General features: G+C 35.1%; 1 protein-coding gene across 1 annotated transcript; it reads left to right on the forward strand.

Annotated features, from left to right (window-relative positions):
* Positions 1-12626: 12626 nt before the first annotated feature.
* LOC18039781 (protein LURP-one-related 10) lies at positions 12627-13437 on the forward strand. The gene is made up of 2 exons (XM_006429467.2): positions 12627-13131; positions 13252-13437. The coding sequence occupies exons 1-2, from the start codon at positions 12637-12639 to the stop codon at positions 13435-13437; spliced, it is 681 nt and encodes a 226-aa protein (XP_006429530.1). The 5' UTR covers positions 12627-12636.
* Positions 13438-14882: the final 1445 nt, after the last annotated feature.

A 14882-nucleotide genomic window follows, 5' to 3' on the forward strand; every position in this document is an offset into this window, starting at 1 on the left:
GTACCGTTATCCGCCACTTCACCGGGGTAACAAACTAAAGCACATAAACAGAAAAACAAATTAAAACACACAAAGAAAATTAAAATCGTCCTCTTATTGAATTTACCTCAAGCTCCAACTGGATGTCGTAAACACTTCTCTCAATGTCTCTGAGTTGGCTTTCTAAACCCTCAACATAGGCTACTAATTCTGGTGGTTGTAGAGCCCAAATGCGTTGTGTTTTACAAAATTGAATCTGCCTTTTGAGATGAGTTTTGACACGTTGAAGTGGTTTAAGAATGTTCAGGAGGAACGGTCTAAGTATGAGACTCATGATTAACAATGATAAGAGAAAACTTAATGGTAAAATAAACACACTTATGCAAAAACAATTTCAATTAGCAAAAGAATAATAATAAAAAGAAAGAAAGAAAAATCAAATCAACGAAAAGAGAAAAAAAAAATCAATTCAAATTTGGTGGGTCACTCAAATTTATTTCGGTGTCTTCTTCATGTGGTTGGTACTCTAGATATGGCTTTAATCTTTGACCATTAACTTTAAACGTGACACCATTCTTTGGGTCTTTAATTTCAATTGCCCCATGTGGAAAAACAGTATGAACAATAAATGGGCCAGACCAACGAGAGCGTAACTTACCTGGGAATAGGTGCAAGCGAGAATTGAATAAAAGCACTTTCTGACCTGGAGTGAACGATTTTCTCATAATTTGCTTATCATGGAAGACTTTCATTCGTTGCTTGTAAATCTTGGCATTTTCGTACGCGTCATTGCGAATTTCTTCAAGTTCTGCCAGCTGTAATCTTCTTTCTGAGCTGGCTTGCTGCATGTCAAAATTGAATTTCTTGATGGCCCAATATGCACGATGCTCGAGTTCCACAGGTAGGTGGCAAGCTTTTCCATACACTAGCCTGTAGGGTGACATCCCAATCGGGGTCTTGAAAGCCGTTCTATATGCCCATAATGCATCATCAAGTCTTAATGACCAATCTTTCCTGTCTGGCCTCACCGTCTTTTCTAATATGTGCTTTATTTCTCGATTGGAGATCTCAACTTGGCCACTGGTTTGCGGATGATACGGGGTCGCCACTTTGTGTGTGATTGAATACTTTGTCAAAAGTGCTTTGAATGCTTTGTTACAAAAGTGGGCACCACCATCACTGATTATTGCTCGAGGGAATCCAAAGCGTGAAACAATGTTGCTCTTCAAAAATGCTATCACCACCTTGTGATCATTGGTCCTACATGGAATAGCTTCTACCCATTTTGATACATAGTCAACAGCAACCAATATGTATTGATGACCAAAAGACGGGGGAAAAGGTCCCATGAAGTCGATACCCCATACGTCAAAAATCTCAACCACTAAAATTGGATTTAGTGGCATCATGTTCCTTCGCGTAATGCTCCCCATTCGTTGACACCTATCACATGAAGAACAGAAAGTGTAAGCATCTCGAAATATAGTTGGCCAATAAAAACCACATTGTAAAACTTTAGTCGCTGTTTTCTTAGCACTGAAATGGCCTCCACAAGCTTGTTCATGGCAGAATGAAAGGATATTCTGAATTTCACTTTCTGGGACACATCGTCTAACAATTTGATCCGCACAATACTTAAACAAATACGGGTCATCCCAAAAGAAATTCTTTATTTCTGCAAAGAATTTAGCCTTGTCTTGCTTGGTCCAATGCTCTGGAAGTTTACCTGTAACAAGATAATTAACTATATCAGCATACCAAGGTAATACTTCCACATTCATTAATTGTTCATCTGGAAATGACTCATTCAATATTAATGGCTCTGTAATTGTGTCAAAATGCAGACGAGAGAGGTGGTCCGCCACAACATTTTCTGTCCCTTTCTTATCTTTGAATTCCAAGTCAAATTCCTGCAAAAGTAACACCCGACGAATTAGTCTGGCTTTTGCATCTTTCTTTGTGAGAAGATATTTAAGAGCAGCATGATCTGTGAATATAATTATTTTACAACCAATGAGATATGATCGAAATTTTTCCAATGCAAACACTACTGCTAGCATTTCTTTTTCAGTAGTTGAATAGTTCAACTGTGCATCATTCAATGTCATACTAGCATAGTAAATAACATGGGGAATTCGATCAACTCTTTGTCCTAATACTGCTCCTACTGCATAATCAGATGCATCACACATTAGCTCAAATGGTAAGTTCCAGTTTGGGGCCTGAATGATGGGTGATGATGTCAACAACTGTTTTAATTTTTCAAACGCCATAAGACATGAATCATTAAAGATAAAAGGTACATCCTTAGCAAGTAAATTGCATAAGGGTCTAGAAACTTTGCTAAAATCTTTAATGAAACGTCTATAGAAACCAGCATGCCCAAGGAAAGATCTTACTTCTCTGACTGTTTTGGGTGGAGGAAGATTAGAAATGAGATCCACCTTGGCTTTGTCAACCTCAATACCTTTGCTCGAAATGATGTGACCGAGAACAATACCTTGTTTTACCATAAAATGACATTTCTCCCAATTTAAGACCAAGTTCTTCTCGATACATCTCTGCAGAACTAGTGTTAGATGATGTAAACATTGATCAAACGAGTCACCAAAGACAGAAAAATCATCCATAAAGACTTCAAGGAATCGTTCAACCATATCAGAAAAAATGCTCAACATGCATCGTTGAAATGTAGCAGGTGCATTACATAATCCAAATGGCATTCTCCTATATGCAAATGTGCCAAAATGGCAAGTGAAAGTAGTTTTCTCCTGATCTTTTGGTGCTATGGGAATCTGATTATATCCTGAGTAGCCATCTAGAAAGCAATAAAATTCATGGCCTGCTAATCTATCAAGCATTTGATCAATAAATGGTAAAGGAAAATGGTCTTTACGTGTGACAGAATTCAACTTCCTATAATCAATACATACACGCCATCCTGTAGTTACTCTAGTGGGTATCAATTCATTATCGGCATTGGTAACTACAGTGACTCCTGACTTTTTGGGGACAACTTGCACAGGACTAACCCATTAACTATCAGAAATGGGGTAAATGATACCAGCATCTAATAGCTTAAGGACTTCTGTTCTAACAACTTCTTTCATATTAGGATTTAACCGACGTTGCATTTCCCTAGTAGATTTAGCATTTTCATCAAGGTGAATGTAATGCATGCAGTCTACTGGGTTTATACCTTTGATGTCTGCTATGGTCCATCCTAATGCCCCTTTATGCTCTTTTAAAACATCCAACAACTTACCTTTTTGTTCGTCATTTAGGGATGATGAGATGATTACCGGCAGAGTACTTTCTTCTCCCAAAAACGCATATTCCAAAGTGTTGGGCAATGGTTTGAGCTCGAGTTTCGGTGGTGATTCTGATGATGGAATGAGTTGCTTCTCTGATGGTGCTAGTTGTTCAACTCTTGACTTCCATTTATTAGTGTCCATAGATGGTGCTGAGTCAAGCAGGGCGTTGACCTCATCAACCGATCTGTCAATATCAAAATCCAAACCAAAGTGAGTTAAGCATGTCTGTAAAGGATCATCACTAAGGTTTGAAAGAAAAGTATTATCAACTATTGTTTCTATTAAATCCACATCAACAATTCCATCATCTGCACTGTGAGGTTGTTTGGCAATGTTGAAGATGTTCAGTTCCATAGTCATGTTGCCGAAGGACAACTGCATATTTCCAGTCCTGCATTGAATGTGAGCATCCGCAGTTGCCAAGAAAGGTCGGCCTAGAATAATGGGGATGTGCTTCCTTGAATCCTGTATTGGTTGAGTGTCAATTACAATGAAATCAACAGGAAAATAAAACTTGTCTACCTGGATAAGCACGTCCTCCACAATACCACGAGGTATTTTCGTGGACCGATCTGCAAGCTGTAACACCACTGGAGTTGGGTGTAATTCTCCCAGTCCAAGTTTCACGAAAACAGAGTAAGGCAACAAATTTACACTAGCTCCTAAATCCAACAAAGCATTCTCAATTGTGTGGTTCCCTATACTACATGAGATAGTGGGGGAGCCTGGGTCTTTGCATTTTAAAGGAATTTTATGTTGGAGTATAGAACTAACGTTTTCTGTTAAAAATGCCTTCTTTTGAACATGCATATTTCTCTTTTTAGTACAAAGGTCTTTAAGAAACTTGGCATAAGATGGAACTTGTTTTATAGCATCAAGCAAAGGGATGTTAACACTTACCTGTTTGAAGATTTCAAGAATCTCACCTGTGGATTTTCCCTTCTTTCCTTTCGCTAACCTCTGAGGAAATGGAGCTTTCGGAACATATTCTCGTGGGTTGGTTTCTTCTTTCTCCTCCGGTGATGAGTCTTCAACATTCACAGGTACAATTTGATTTTCTTTTGTCACCGGCATCTCCACTTTGTTGTCGACTTCTTTTCCTTTTCGCAAGGTCATTACTGCTTTGACCTCTCCATGCTGCTGTGGTGAACTGGTACTTGCTTCATGTACTCCTTTAGGGTTAGGCACTGGTTGACTTGGAAACTTACCTTTCTCAACGGTCATTGCCAAGGTCTGAACTGAAGAAGCAAGTTGTCCCACCATCTTCTCGAGGCTTGAAACTGATTGGGCTTGTGAATTGAAGCCTGCTCTCAACTCATTTCGTAGTCCATCAATGGTGCGATTCTGTTGCTCAATCGTGGAGTGAGTAACATTCTTGAGATTCTGGAATGAATCCTCCCATGGTCTGGGTTGAGAGTAATTCTGGTTTTGATTGTATGGTCTAAATGGGGGCTGAGAGGCTTGAGAATTTTGAGCAATTTGTTGCATTGGTGGAGCTGGAGCTGCTGGTCCATTCTGTTGGAATCCTTGAGACCATGAAAAATTGGGGTGGTCTCTCCATCCAGGGTTATATGTGTTGGAGTATGGGTTGTAATTCGATGGTTTTCTCATTACACCTATGGCATTGGCTTGATCTGAGTATGAGTCATGGCCATGTGCCTCTGTTGATTTAGCAGTCGATAACGATGCTATTTGTCGAGAGAGACCTTCAATTATCGCTTTGACTTCTTTGATTTCTGAATTTGATTCGCCAATTTGAACCTCATTCACTCCTTTAATTCTTCTAGTATTCCTGAGTGATCGACTCCGTTGTTGGGAATTATCCGCTTGTCGCTGGAAGAATTCCCAAATTTCTGATGCACTTTTTGACATTAGCTCTCCTCCACTTGTTGCCATTAGCCATTCTTGCACATTTGGTAGTAATCCCTCCAAAAAGTATTGGCATTGGTGCCATTTCTCGTACCCATGATGTGGACACTTCAAGAGTAGCCCATTGAATCGCTCCCAAGTTTCGAAAAACTGCTCGTCCTCTCTTTGTGTGAACTCTGAAATTTCCCTGCGAATAGCATTGGTTTTATGCACTGGGAAATATTTATTCAAAAATTTAGTTACCATTTGTTCCCATGATGAAATGCTATTAGCAGGTAAAGTATTTAACCATGAACGAGCTCTATCTTTTAAAGAAAATGGGAATAGTCTAAGTTTGACATCATCGTCTGAAAAATTCTCGTATTTAAAAGTTTGACAAATAGCATGAAAATCGTTCAGATGATTGTATGGGTCCTCATTTTCTAAGCCATAGAATGTGGGGAGACAATTTAGCACACTAGGTTTTAGTTCAAAACTCCTAGCAGCTACATTTGGGTATCTTATGCATGATGTGCTCAAATTTGCTAAAGGACTGAAATAATCCTTAAATGGCCTCTCCTGTGGTTGCAAATCCATTTTATTTTTTACTTGTTTGTGTGTGCGAAGAGTTTTCTCAAGTTCAAGGTCTATAGGTTCAAGATTGGGTAATAATGACCTTCGACCATGCATGCAAAACAAATAAAATAAAAAATAAAGATGGGAACAAAATAAATAAAAATAAAGAAGAGGGAGAAATTACGATACTAACCTGATTGCGCTATTACAACCTTTCTATAAAAACACACAAAAATAAATACGTGAAATGAATTAACTAAAAATTAAATTAATAAAATAAAGGAAAATTACAAAGAAAAAAAAATAAATTGAAAATTAAATTACAGAATTTTAAAGAAGAGAAAAAGAAAAGAAATACTAACCTTTAGATTCACTTTTTTTTCTTTTTTTTTTTAATAATAATAATAAAAAAATACAAGAAAACAAATAAAAGAAATTATTCACAAAAATTAGTTCTATGAATTAAAATTACTTACCTCCCCGGCAACGGCGCCAAAAACTTGTTGTGCAAATTCTAATGTACTCGCAAGCGCACGAATCTATTGTAGTATAGATCTATGGTGACGAGTGTCGATCCCACGAGGAGGTGGATTTTAATTGTGTATAGAATTAATTTTGTAAATGGGTTGTTGGATTTATGGTGGAAATGATTTGGTATATGCTAAAACTTAAATTAAAATGGCGAGAATAAATTCTAAAATTGGAATTGCAATGGCGAGAATAAATTGAAGATAATTCTATTGAAATGACGTACTTGGGTATCTGGATCCGTATCAACATGCATCATGGGCTAAATAATCCGTATTAATGCCAATTAAATCATGAGGGGGGAATCCACGCCTCATGAACCACGCTCTAATCAATATGGTGCTAAGGGCTTATCGTGCCAAATAATAATAACCTTATACTAGAGAGCCGGTGTAACCAAGGCGGTATCTAGACAAGACTATTATTATTTGTCGACGAGAAGTCAAAACATCCACAAAAATTAGAGGGGAAGAGAAAATAAATTTACCAAATTAAGCCCATGACACATGTTGAGACTTCACCTTCAACCCAAGCTTGAAAGAAAATTAGCCACTCATAGTTGAACTAGGGGCAAAATAGGAATTTATTAAAATACGAAGAAAATACAAGATGGAGAGGGAATTACAGAAAATGGATCCCAAAAATGGATTCAGAGATATCAAATTAGGGGGGGGAGGCCCCCTTTTTATAGATACATGGAGTAAATCATGGCCATCGGATTAAAAACAGTTTGGACGCTCAGGATTGCGCCACGTCATCAGTCAACAGTCCACGGTTTGACCACGCGGATGAACAGTAACACGGTTTGACCCGGATGAACAGTAACGCGGTTTGGTTGAAAATAATCCTGTGTGATGCATGCACCGTACGCGAGATTTTTCGTCCACTGATATGCTGCCACGTCACCATCAACAGTACATAAGAATTTTAGTCCAACAGGATCGTGACACCTCATCAGTCAATGCCACATCATCGGTCAATGCCACGTCATCATCCGTCTATGTGAACAGTGTCGTGAACAGTAACGTATACAGTACCGTACACGTGAATAGTACCGTACATGGGAATAGTGCCATTTTTCCTTTTATGCTCCTCCTAAGGTTTTCGACCGTCCTGAGTTCAAAAGTGATGTCTGTTTTGCCGTCTGATCTCTCCTTTATTGTGAAATGACTATAATGCCCCTAAAATACATAAAATACTTAATTAAAATAAAACACATGTAATTAAATCACAAGAAGGTTAAATATATAAAAGTAAGGGTTGTTAGTAAGACTTAAAATGTAAAATGACGGTTTTCTCCTTTATAAATATACATTTTCTAACACTCAACACCCGACACATCAATTCATCATCTTCACGCTTTTTCCTTGCAGCCTTAACAACTTCGGTGTCATCTTCTTTTGGCTCTAGAAATGGTTCCAATTTTGGATCAAGAACATATGCAATTTTCATAATAGTGAGAAGGAAGAACAATTTTCCCTTCCCGCGAGTAAAATTAGTGCCATCAAAACAATCAAGATGGACACTAGGATTAAGAAATGAAGTCAGATTCTTCTCAGGCTCCATATGCAAAATATAAAACCTTAAAGATTGTTGGTGGATTTTCGGATATGAAGGCAAATAACAGCAAGAGAATTTGATAGGATTTGAGACGTGTTTGCACACTTTCCTTTAAGGTTTTATTTGCCCTCACCACTCTTGGTTTGCTATTGAGTTTAATGGCAAATTACCCCCAAGATATAACAAATCCTGAATACAATCTCTAGCAAATAAGATTGTATTCTAGAACACTCAAGAAATCTGTAAAAATATGATATTAATCTAATGTGTGTGTCTATTTTTAATGAAGAAGATCTTTATTTGAAAGAATACAACCATTAGAAAATGAAACTTCTTCAAAGACACTCTTTTTTTTGTTTGAAAATTGCATCATTTACAATTGAAATTTTTAAACATGCTAACCGTTTTTCCAGTTGACTCGAAAATATGTTCTCTAGAAGAAAACGGTTAGCCGTTTTCTCAATAACGATGAGCCGTTTTATTCCATAATGTAAAAATAAGTTACTCTCTGGAAATAAACGGTTAGCCGTTTTCTCCAAACGGTTAGCCGTTTTCTCCAAAACGGCAAGCCATTTTATGTAAAACATAAAACATGCTCTCTAGAATTAAACGGTTAGCCATTTCATCCAAAAACGGCAAGCCGTTTTATTCCAGAATGTCAAACCAAAATTTAAAAATGTTACAATTTCTCTTACAATCGGTGTGTGCAATGTTCTATTAGAATTGTGTAGATAAGTCGCTATGCGTCAAAATTAAAACTCATAACTTAAGGTCTTGTTTGTGTTTACTTTACAAGCGGTTTGTTTTATAAATTTTAAAAAAATTTGGTAAACTTTTTTTAAAAGATATTTATTTAAAAAGTTTTTTTTTTATTTTGACAGCAATTTATAGAAGAATGTAAGGGTTATTTTTTAAAAAATAGCATATTAAATAAACTACCACACACTTTTAAAATTCTTATCATAACCATATTATTAAAACAAAAAAGATAATTATTTCATATTTTTCTATAGACACTACAGTAAAAATGGTAAGCCTACCATATTACTACAACTACATATTACCTTTAATTTTATATAGATTTATATATGGTACTGTGAAGTTTATTATATTTTATATAATATATTACAAATTTCCTTATATTTTAATTAACTGAGTTTTTTCAATTTGTGTTTTGTGTCTTTTTTTTTTAATATTTCTAGAAAATTTATTGAATGCATATATTCTGCTCTTGAAACTCACATCAATTGCAATAATATAGTTTACCCAACACATAGTTATTTTCTTGTTTAACAACGTTTTTACTATCTATTTTAATAAAAGAAATTATTTCTTTTTTATTATAGTCTAACAACAATCTAATTTCTTTTTATCCATATGAGTGAGGTTCGAACCTTAATCTCTTGTTTTTAGACGAGATTTTATCAACTAAATCAAATAACACTTACTTTGATAATAGAAACTATATCAACTAAACCAAATAGTTAGAGTAGACTTTTAAAAGATAAAAAAAACATTTTATTTATATTGAGAGAAGTTCAAAGTTTGGGCTTTCTAATAAAAGTTTTTGAGGTTTTTTTTTTAAATTTTTTGGGATTGAATTGTCTAAATTATACCTTATAAAAAACTTATCTATTAATAAAGAAGGGTTTACAACGTTAAAAAAAAAAGGAAAAAGAAAATCTTATAACCAATAAAGAACCTATATATAACTAATAATTATTAATTGCTTTTTAACGTTGTAATTATATAGACCCATAATATATACAATTATATTAAAAAAATAACAAACGAGGAATTAAAAGAAAGGCCTCATGTGGAAATGAACGAAGGCTATATAGTAGACTGTTAGCGATGAGTGCTTCGTGCTCTTCTTATCCAATGAATTAATCAAAACCTTAATTAAATTTCAGAACGTGCCTTCAATTATTAGATTATCCAGTCAATAGCGTATCCAAGAAATTCTCCAATGAAAAAATCCAGTGAATCCACGTAAATATGAAGCTAGTCGGCCTTATATTATTTGACTTTTTCTTCCTGTAACTTCTTCGGAACAAAGTCCATATATATATATTATATAAGCGGGACTTCATAATAATAATCATCAACACTGTATAAATATAAAAGTACAAACTGAAAATTTCTCGCCAATTCAAGGAAGAAAAATTAAGTTGCTGCAAATTTATCACCTACACTCTCCGTTAATTAATTGTTGACACACCATGGCACAGCAGCCATGTCTCAGAGGTGGCGCCGCGGTAGCTAACCCGGTAGTAGCTGTAATTGGCCCTCAGTATTGCCGCCGGTACCCTGTTGATCTAGCAATTGTGAGGAAAAAGATGGCCCTTACTGGTGGCATATTTGTTATCACACACACACAAATGGTAAAACGTGATTATTAAATAACATTACAGGCTCTGTCCCACCTAAAATTTTCTTGAAAAACATGATTATTAAATATATAATTGATAAAATCTTGTTTAATTAATTGGGACGCAATGAGTTGAATTAAATGTTCAAGAAATTTAAGAAAAAAAATCCACAAATCGAACTTAGTAAATAATTCATTTGAGGTGATAAATTTCTTTTGACAAGTATAGCGCAAGTAAACTCAAATGAACCAGCCTATACTTAAAAATCTTGAAATAATTGAAAAAATAATTTTGAAGACATGCAGAAATGGCGGGATTTAAACCTATCTACATGTAGAAATAACGATTTTTGTGTATGTTTATTGAAATTTAAATATAAAATTATACCCAAAAATTCAAACAAAAAAAAATCCACAGAACCAGATACAATGGACTGCATCGATTTATGCATTTTGTCACCCCAATCGAGCCATGATCGAGGAATTTAGGGAATTGGAGGGAACTTATTAGCATACCATCCAATACACAAAGAAAATACGTATTTAAATATTTCATATACATTGCTTAAGAGTAATGCGATACTTAATTGGGATACTTAGGTAGCATTTATTTTTTATCTGAAATCTAAATAGACCAGAACGTTTGAATTTAAATAATATGTTTGTTTTTCTTGTCTGAATCTCTCAAAATAAATATTAAGTTATTTTTTTCAACTTAAAAAACTTAAAGGGTGTGGATATTTTCACCCTACTATTTTTATAAACCCAACCCACCTTCATAAAATAATTACAATAAGTTCACATTATTTCACAGAATTACAAATTAATAATAAGTTTGAATAATTAATTAATTAAATTATTCTTATAATATTTTTTTTCTTACTGTCTTTTAACAATCTTTAACAATTTAATGTTGCTTAAGATAAGTTTAATTTAACTAATTTACCCTTATAATATAAATAACCAAATTACCCTAAGAAATATATATTATTGTAACTAATTGTTTAGACATTTAGTTTTATGTTTTATAATCTAATATGCTTTATATAAAATTTAATAATTTTCAATACTTCAAATTCTACAATCATATTAAAATCTACAAGTGATCAATCTTAAAATCTTTCTATCTCCTACAAGATTTACAACACCACCACCAAAGAATTCTTGGGTTTTAGCGTATTTTTAGTTCCTCCTTTTCATTTTCTTTCCTTATATATAAAACATATGATTTAAATATCGAAGGATCTATGCTGGAACTCCATCGGTGTGTCATAACTATGTTTTGTGGTTGGCATGTGTAGAAACTTGTGGTTAGATTGACGTTGAAGTTTGGATTCGTGCTGTTATTCAACACCACCCCCCCCCCCCCCCCAAAAAATTCAACTGTTGAGGTCATTTTTCGACATCAACAGTTAGGATACTTAATAACTAAATATCTCAACTAAGTAAGGATAACATTTTTTATTTCTTAATTTATCATACACAATGCAATCTTAACTGCCCCCACTTAAACCAAAAATATATGACTTCTTATAATTTTAATAAACAAGGGCCAATTCAGATTGTCCTATACCATATTCATATAAAAACCAACAATTTCTTTAATTTTCAGCATATCTCAACCCTACATATTGATCATCACTTTAATAGAAAATTTTCCTCAGTTGCTTTACAGGAATCCAAAGAGAAGCTCAAGACAATCCAGCAGGTACCTCGGAGTCCGGTGAAGGCCGCAGGGGAGATATGCTGCCGACATTAGAAACCACATACTAAAGAATTGACATTGTCTAGGCACATTAATTTATTTGACACTGCTGAAGAAGCTGCAGTTGCATATGATTTTTCAGCCATGTCTTTAATCAGTAGCATAGGAAGAGCTTGAACTAAAGTTTACTGCCGAAACAAAGAAACAGAAGGATGTTATCTATGGTGTTAAAGCTAATTCTATCTTCCTTCAGATTAATTTTTATGCTCAAATAGCACCTCGTCAGCCTTTTGACTTTTGCTCCATCTCCACCGCCATCGCCGCCACCAACTCCAATTTTGTTTCGACGCATGTTCAGTAGACGGTGATGACGATGATTCTCATGTTATTACCTCATCTTACAAAGTTTTTGGCAGTCTAATAATTTATATTTAATTTCACAATTTTTTAGTCTTCAATTCTTATATTATCTAGTCAATAAAAAATCTATTCCTATTGAACGGACCATCTATTTCCATGCGACAGCAAGATAAGAATGGACGTAAAAAAATTCATTAATTTACGTAAATATGAAGCAATCAACACGGCCTTAAGATTATTATCTGACTTCTTCTTCCAACTTCTTGGGAAGACGCATGACTTTGTAATAATCCTCCTCGACGATCTGTATAAATATCTTAAGTACAAATTGAAAACTTCTCACCAATTCAAGAAAGAAAAATTAAGCTGTCGTTGATTGATGATATTGACCCGCCATGGCACAGCAGCCAAGTTTCGGTGGCGCAGCAGCTAACCCGGTGGCTGTGATTAACTCTCAGTATTGCAGCCCTCACCCTATTGATCTAGCAATTGTGAGGAAAGTAATGATCTTTAGTAGTGGCAACTTTGATGTCAAAGACACAAATGGTAACATTCTTTTTAAAGTTAAAAATGTATTCGCTTTCATGCGTCGGCGTCGAGTTTTACTCGACGGGGCCGGGAATCCCATCGCTACTATCAGAGAAAAGGCAATGTCTCGGCATCGCAGGTGGCAGGTGTTCAGAGGAGAAAGCTCAGATCCTCGGGATTTGATCTTCAGTGCTAAGATATCTTCACTGTGGAGTTTCAAGACTACTAAATTAAACGTGTTTTTAGCAAATAACACACGAGAGGATGTTTGTGATTTCAGAGTCGTCGAAGGCAGCAGCTGGTTATTTGAACCTTCTTCTTGTACAATCTATGCTGGCAAATCTTCCGCAATCGTCGCTCAGGTATTATAATAACAATATGTGCATCGAATTAAATCCTAATTAACATTGCGGTTTGCATTCTAAAAGTACTTATTTGATTAATTAAAATTAATGATTCGTGGGAAATGATTATATATGCAGATGCTGGAGAAGCAAACCGTTAAAAGCATTTTCCTGGGCAAGAACAATTTTATGGTGACGGTGCATCCCAACGTTGATTATGCATTCATTGTGGCGCTAATTGTGATTCTTGATGAGATTAATCGTGCAGGCTCTGGTTCCAGTAGTAGTGGTGGTGTTGCCGGAGGCGGCGGCGGCGGTGGGTGATATTGGAGCCGATTTTGGTGCTATATTTTCCGGCTGATTTGCAACGGAATGGTATAATTATATTTTCGCGTTGTGATTAGTAAGATCAGTTGTGTATCTATTGTTGGAAGCTGTATCAATTTTATTGCATGTATTGAAACGATATTATATATATTTTATCTTGACATCTTGTATAAAAAAAAAAAAATGATATCTGTTTTCATTTGATTTGGAAGTGCCGACATCCTTTGCCTTACAAATTGCAATGACCGTAGTTTTATACGAAATTGTTGCAATTTTTTTTTCTAAGCATGATTATTAAATATTAAAATTGATAAAATCACATTTAACTAAAGAGAAAAGAAATCCATGATCGAACTATGTATTTTACTTATTTGAGCTGATAAATTTTTCCGAACAAGAAATCAAGGATGAATTGTGCAAGTAAATTCAAACGAGCAAGCCTATACTTTAAAATCTTGGAATGATTGAAAAAAATAATTTTGAAGAAAGTTAAAATTTTAATTAGTTTAGAAGACACGTAGAAATGGCACACGCAATGATTAGAGCAACCCAATGGAAACGATTTCAGCCTTCAGCTGATGACTTGTCCAAAAGTTTGGAAATGGGGGCACCCATACTAATCAATATACGTTGTCGTTTTCAAAACAAAAGATTGAAAAATGAATGAAATGAATGGATAGAGATATGGCCAGTGGATATTGGATGGATTAAAAGCAGAATGATGCATGGACCACATTGATTAATTAATTGGTCTAGTCAATGGTCTACCTTTGCCCGTCACCAGTTGCCACCTTTATCATTTGGGAAATTTTAAAAAATACCCTAAAAATTTTAGGCATTTTCACAAATAACTACCTTAGGTTTTTCTATCATTAGTAGTCAATTAATTTTTTTTACCAAACAACCCTTACCTTTGAAAGTAGCAACTCACTCTCTCTTCTCTCTCAAAACCGTCGGCGGCTTGATCATCCTCCACCGTCGGCGCTTTTCTGACAAGATCGATAGTGACTCGACAGGCTTTTGATGACAGCATCAATTTCAGTGAGACGCGGCTATATTTTCAGCGATTGGACAATTGTTTTTCATAACATTAAATGTTACTCCGGTAAGACGGGCTTTTGACGGTTACATCTCAAGATTTTGACATCAAAGCAAGGTGTTTTTTTCTTTTCCATAACGTTAAATCATCAATTGGATGTAGTTGGGTGTATATTTGTGTATATTTCATGATAGATGAACATTTGGGAAATATTGTTTTGTTTTAAGTTTTCTATTAGCAATGGCACATTAGGTGTTTGATAAAATGCCTCTTAGACTTTATTTGTCTCATTTTTTATAGATTAAGGTATTACGGGTTGATGGTGGCATGGGGGAATTGTTGCATTGCAATTGTTTCCGAAAACAATGCGTTACAGTGCGAGGATCGGGTTGCTAGAATTAGC

Source organism: Citrus clementina, unplaced genomic scaffold (assembly GCF_000493195.1).
Source record: "Citrus clementina cultivar Clemenules unplaced genomic scaffold, Citrus_clementina_v1.0 scaffold_6, whole genome shotgun sequence".
Lineage (NCBI taxonomy): Eukaryota > Viridiplantae > Streptophyta > Magnoliopsida > Sapindales > Rutaceae > Citrus > Citrus x clementina.

What these genes read in the sequence shown, in the direction of transcription:
- LOC18039781 (XM_006429467.2), top strand. Translation starts at nt 12,637, where the DNA reads ATGGCACAGCAGCCAAGTTTCGGTGGCGCAGCAGCTAACCCGGTGGCT. An exon ending in CTTCCGCAATCGTCGCTCAG is followed by an intron (nt 13,132 to 13,251) that starts GTATTATAATAA and finishes TTATATATGCAG; the next exon opens with ATGCTGGAGAAGCAAACCGT.